The sequence below is a fragment of the Cyprinus carpio genome, chromosome B11 (assembly GCF_018340385.1).
Source record: "Cyprinus carpio isolate SPL01 chromosome B11, ASM1834038v1, whole genome shotgun sequence".
NCBI classification, from domain to species: Eukaryota; Metazoa; Chordata; class Actinopteri; order Cypriniformes; family Cyprinidae; genus Cyprinus; species Cyprinus carpio.
Window position 1 is genome coordinate 12,750,518 of NC_056607.1, and position 5,366 is coordinate 12,755,883.

At 37.4% G+C, this 5,366-nt stretch overlaps 1 protein-coding gene across 2 annotated transcripts in view; it reads right to left on the minus strand.

Annotated features, from left to right (window-relative positions):
* Positions 1 to 3,380, minus strand: part of tmem178 (transmembrane protein 178) — a 9,675-nt gene extending 6,295 nt beyond the window's left edge. The window contains exon 1 of one of the 2 annotated variants that reach the window (XM_042733975.1): positions 2,454 to 3,380. In XM_042733975.1, coding sequence (XP_042589909.1) covers positions 2,454 to 2,865 — 412 coding nt within the window. In that variant the 5' untranslated portion in view covers positions 2,866 to 3,380. Of the gene's footprint in view, positions 2,329 to 2,453 lie in introns of those variants that run through there. The other variant, XM_042733976.1, reaches the window with a different exon arrangement.
* Positions 3,381 to 5,366: the final 1,986 nt, after the last annotated feature.

Here is a 5,366-nt window from a genome sequence, read left to right on the forward strand (position 1 = left end):
CGAGTATAAAGCCAAGCATTGCTGAAACACCCGCCTTTCTCCGACAGAGTCACCTTCTGTCATTATTTCCGCCTGGGTTCACACCGCACCACACAGATTTGGCTGGCGTTGTGAGCTAATTCTGAGAGCTGTGTTGAGACCGCAGTGATTATGCAGTAAGCCTGAGATAGATAGTTAGGTACAAAAAATAAAATAAAATATCACTGTCTGGAATCATAACGTGGAGATGCGGTCAGCTGCATAGCATTTCATTCACTCTGAAAAATGAATTCAGTCTGCCTTGATCCTATCAGTTACTTAGAAATGTGTGGGTGAAACTGAAATGTGCCTTCTTTGAATTGACTGCATTTTAATTCACAGCCAAGCCAACGAGAAACCTCGAAAAAAAGGCTAGATGTGCACTTCTTCTGTATCTATCTATCATCTTCCATTGTCTGTCTATGTTCATGCTAGAACACAGAGATGCAAACTTATTTTACAGAGTTCAAACAGTCACAGTGAATTTAAAATCTAATTTAAAGTTAACAAAACATGTATTTTCAGGGATTCCATGACTCTTAGAACTCTGTAAAATACATCTCTTTGTTCTAGCTTATCATGAACAAGCCCCTTTAAATTGTAGCTTAAATGTGAGCACATGGTGCTAGGTTCAATTCTCAGGGAATGAATGAACTGGTAAAATGTGTGAATGCAGTGGAACTTGCTTTGATTTGAGTTTCTGCAAACTGCCTAAATGTATAAACATCTATACACATTGTGTATATGAATGCATGTTCAGATATATATATAATAATATATATATAATCATCAATGTAATATTGTTATTAAATGGAATATAGTCTCAATAATTTTGTTCTATAGTATACTCTTATTGATACATCTAAAAGTCAAAAATTTAAAGAGGAATTTGATCTTCCAGTTGCTATGGTGCATTCAGCCTGAGCTAATTTCATTGAGTTCTGATGAGAAGCTCTTTAGAGTGCCTCTCTTCTTTGATGGGCTGATTCGGGGACTCACGGTAATAGGCTGTGTCACAAATCAACGCCTGGGTGCTGAAGGTCAAGTGATCTGTGTGACTTTGGGCTTGATTTAAATGCAAGGTGGCACACAGCTTCCGCTTTTAATCCTGACATGATCAGATCTCTGTAATCTGTATTGACTATGAATCATCACTCATTTCCTGTGCCTTTTTTCACCTTGAGACTTTTATCTCTTTCAGATGAAACTTTTGCAGAACAGCTGGCTAGGTTAGCAATTTAATAAAGTTTTGTTCTGTTGAGATTTATCATGCATGAAATTGATTTGCAGAATGTGCCTTTGCAGTAAAATAAACAGGTCAAGAGAGAGAGAGAAAAAAAATGGCTGGCACTGGTGTCAGCAAAAAGTCCATTAAGCTTAAGTTCGGATAAGTGTCAGAACAAAAAGGATTAAATCGATATTTCTTCCAGGAAACGGGTCTGCATGAGCTAAATATTCATTCACACTCACCTGTGTTTTTGACGCAACACACCATAGAGACCATAATCATAATCATCATCATCATCATCATCATCGCCCACAAATTCAAAGTCTACACATTTAACAGCATGTCAAACAGCCAGAACTAGCGATATATGGTTCTGTGTCGATTCCTTAACACTTCAATTAACCATTATGTTTGATATTTATAAGATAATTTCACATTTCAAAATTAAGTAAAATTAAGTTATTGCAAAACGTCTGTTTCCCCAGACTTTTCCCTTTTTTACACAGTTTTTATCTTTATAAAAACTGGCATAATTAGGCAATGCAGTCCTAAATAGGCTACACAGCCTATTAAACAAAACACACACTCTCACACACACACAAAAAAACATTCATTTAAATACCAGTTGTCACAACAAGATTCAGAATGTGTATCTTTAAAAGCATCGTATCATATAAACAACCAAGCTGCATTGATTTAAGTCTCACGAGTCTTGAGTAACAGTAGCGGGTTAAAACCTCTCCGATTGATTTATAAATGTTTTGATTCAATGAGAAGAACCTGGCTACTCATACACTGAAAATAGCCGGCTCAGTTGAATCATTCATTCGGGAATCTGAATGCATTATAGACAGGCACCCTGTCGTATTGAGTTAACTAAAAAGAACCGACTCATAAGCGTCATTCGTTTGAGAACCGGACTACTCTAGTCGCGCTTGTGTGTTCGCGCTGGAGATTCAGTGCAGGGAACACTGTTTGTAGTAGATGCTGAAAGAATACACGTTTAAGAACCCTTACACAAATTAACTCGAAAGTCGTTCTGTTCTGGTACTTAAAAAGAAAACACACACACACACACACACACACACACACACACACACACACACACACACACAGAACCGGTTCTCATCTTAACCATAGCTAAGCAAACGTTACAGCTCTGTGTATTGTGTTTTGAGTTGAAATCAACTTTCCATTCCGGTCTTACCCTTCGAAATGAGTTTGTCAATATCCGTATCCATTCCCTGGAAGTAACATTTCCTCCAAAGTCCAGAATAGGTGGAGAAAAGCGGGCGCCCGCACTCCGTCTCCAAAATGCCCATGCCCAAAATCGCTCTCCAGTTCTCCAGCAGTTCCTCCTCTCGACTCCCTACATGGATGGGCTTCATGAGAGCCAGGTTGCGCTTCGCATTCCCGCTGTCCACCAAAGGCAGGTGATAGATGGGCATCTCCCTGTTCTTCTGGTCGTTGGACTCCGACCCGTATTGGTCGCAGTTCTCCTTGTGTCTCCTGGTGTCGGTTTCGTACCAATGGTCGGTAAAGATCGCCGTTACCAGCAGCATGAGCGCGAGTACGCTCATGGACAAGCTGATCGCCGTTACAAGAGCCCGTTTCTCCATGTCTCCAACATCCGCGCAGCTCACTCAGACATCTCTCACGTGAAGCGTACTTTCCTCGCCGTTTCCCGGGACAATGCACGGCTTTGAGCAGCGATCTGTCATTACAGGTGGCTGAGCGGAGTGTGTTTGCGCGTACGGTACTGTGGGCATCTATATGGGGATGCGCGATGGCCGTGCGTGTGTGTTTAGGCTACCTGCACTCTGCTCGGCGTTTGTGCATCTTCCTTTATCCGCAGTAGCCGCTTGTTCTTCTTTCCTTTTTCTTGAGAAGGATGATGCATCCACGTAGCACAAGATTTCACCGTGCAACTGAACGCGCGTGTGGGAATGTCAAGGTTGTTGCGCGCGTACTGTGCCAACAATAGCTAAGGGTGTGTCAAGGAGACAGGCTAGGCGGTTTCCTGCGAGCGCGCGACTGAACTGTTATGATGATGATGATGATGACTACAGTTTGACCAGCCAAACATCAATGCAGCAGAAGAACATTACGCAAAAGGGGGGAAACAACTCAGGAACTTCATTAGACTGCAAAATCTTCTGCAGAAATGCTTTGTAGTAGGCTATAGTAAATATACAGTTATATACAGTTATGTCTGTTATGATAAAAATAACATATTTTAAAATCAATTTTAAACCGTATGTGCCAAGTAGAAAATAATTATTTTAGTGCATGTTTGTTTAAAAATTACAAATTTAAAAATAAATTTATACAATTTATATAAAAGGTTTGTTTTATTTACTGTAATGAACCTTGTAATGTAATGAAAATGTAATTGTATGGCTGCATTCAGCTTTATCATTTATTTATTTAGTTTTCAGATGTATTTGTCAAGGTAAACTTTTATTTATTTAGTTTTTTATTATATTTGTGTAAATATTCTATAAAGTTTTCATATGGTTAATCCATTAAACCTAAACACAAGTGACTTATCATAACAAGGTCAAAATATATTTAAATGCTTTTTTACATTATTTGCATGCATTAATGTCAGACCGATACATACATCAGACCAAAAATTGGTCATTTTACATAATGTATTGTAAATTTTTTTCATAACAAGGTCAAAATATAGGACATTTATTTGCATCTCTGATATATGGATCAGGGCAAAATTTTGCCATTTTACATAATACAGTGCACATATTAAATAAATATATATACAGTAATAAATAAAATATTACACTGTGTATATAAATACATATATAGATAGATAGATAGATAGATAGATATAGATAGATAGATAGAGCATCTATCTATCTATCTATCTATCTATCTATCTATCTATCTATCTATCTATCTATCTATCTATCTATCTATCTATCTATCTATCTGTCTGTCTGTCTGTCTGTCTGTCTGTCTAAAACCAATTGTAATTGGAAAACATTTGAATTGGAAAACACATCTAGAACAGCCAGGAAATAATACTTCTCTAAGCTGTGCATCGGTTGTTTGATAACTGCCATCATGCTGAGACCTTGATCTGTGCCAGTGCATGCTTTAATAATCAGTCAATAAACTGCATCCTGGATGTGTGCCGCGCATTTGAGAAATAAATTAGACTGAATAGTCCTGGCTCATAAAATCTTCATAACAACCACATGGTGTAAGTACAAATGTGTTCAGAAGCTCACTCTTGGCACACACTCTTCTGTGATTCGGAAAATAAATAGCGCTGAATCACAATCCTGTCTGAGCTGAAAGAGAAGAAGATGGAGGAAGAAGTATGAGACTGTTTTGTAAGTCACAACCACATGGAGAATCCTGACAACTGTTAATTTGTCAGCTGTCTGTGTTTTGTCACATATTTGGAGAGATATATGTGAGAAAACAGACCTCAAACTGCCTTGTGTAACTCCCAAAATGAAGAAAATTCATGTAGCAAACCACAACCCATCAATGTTATCATTACATAAAAAACAGAAAATAACAGTAAATAAAAAATGTAAGAATAAATAAAACAAAAATGCAAAGCAAGTATTTAACAGTGAAGTGATGTTTAAGGTCATCAAAACTGCCCCCCGGTTTAATTTTAAATAAATAAATTAATTATTGTTTAAACCATTTTAATTTGGTTTCTCTTTTTGGTGGCCAAAAGACCTCACTTTTTATGAGTTTTGTCTTTTCAAGTGAAGTCATTGTATGAGTTGAACTTTTTGTAAGAAAGGTTTTTGCAAGGTCAGTGACAAAAATAAACTTCTGCTTGTGATAAATTAAGTCAGGTAAAACATTGTTATAAATTAATCGAAACAGGCTAATGATTCTAAATGTATATGGTCAATCAATAATGTATCTTTTTAATTAAAAGTTCACTCTGCACTGTAGGACTACCATTAAATATATATCAGATCAAGACAAACAAAGTATAAAACACACAAGAATATTGCAATTTTAATTTGGGCAAAATATTCCTCAGAAGCAGGTTAGCTTCTGGTGCGCCTGTGGTCATCTGACCCAAACCCATCCTCCTCCTCTCTTCATCATCCTCCCATTCCAGGCATTC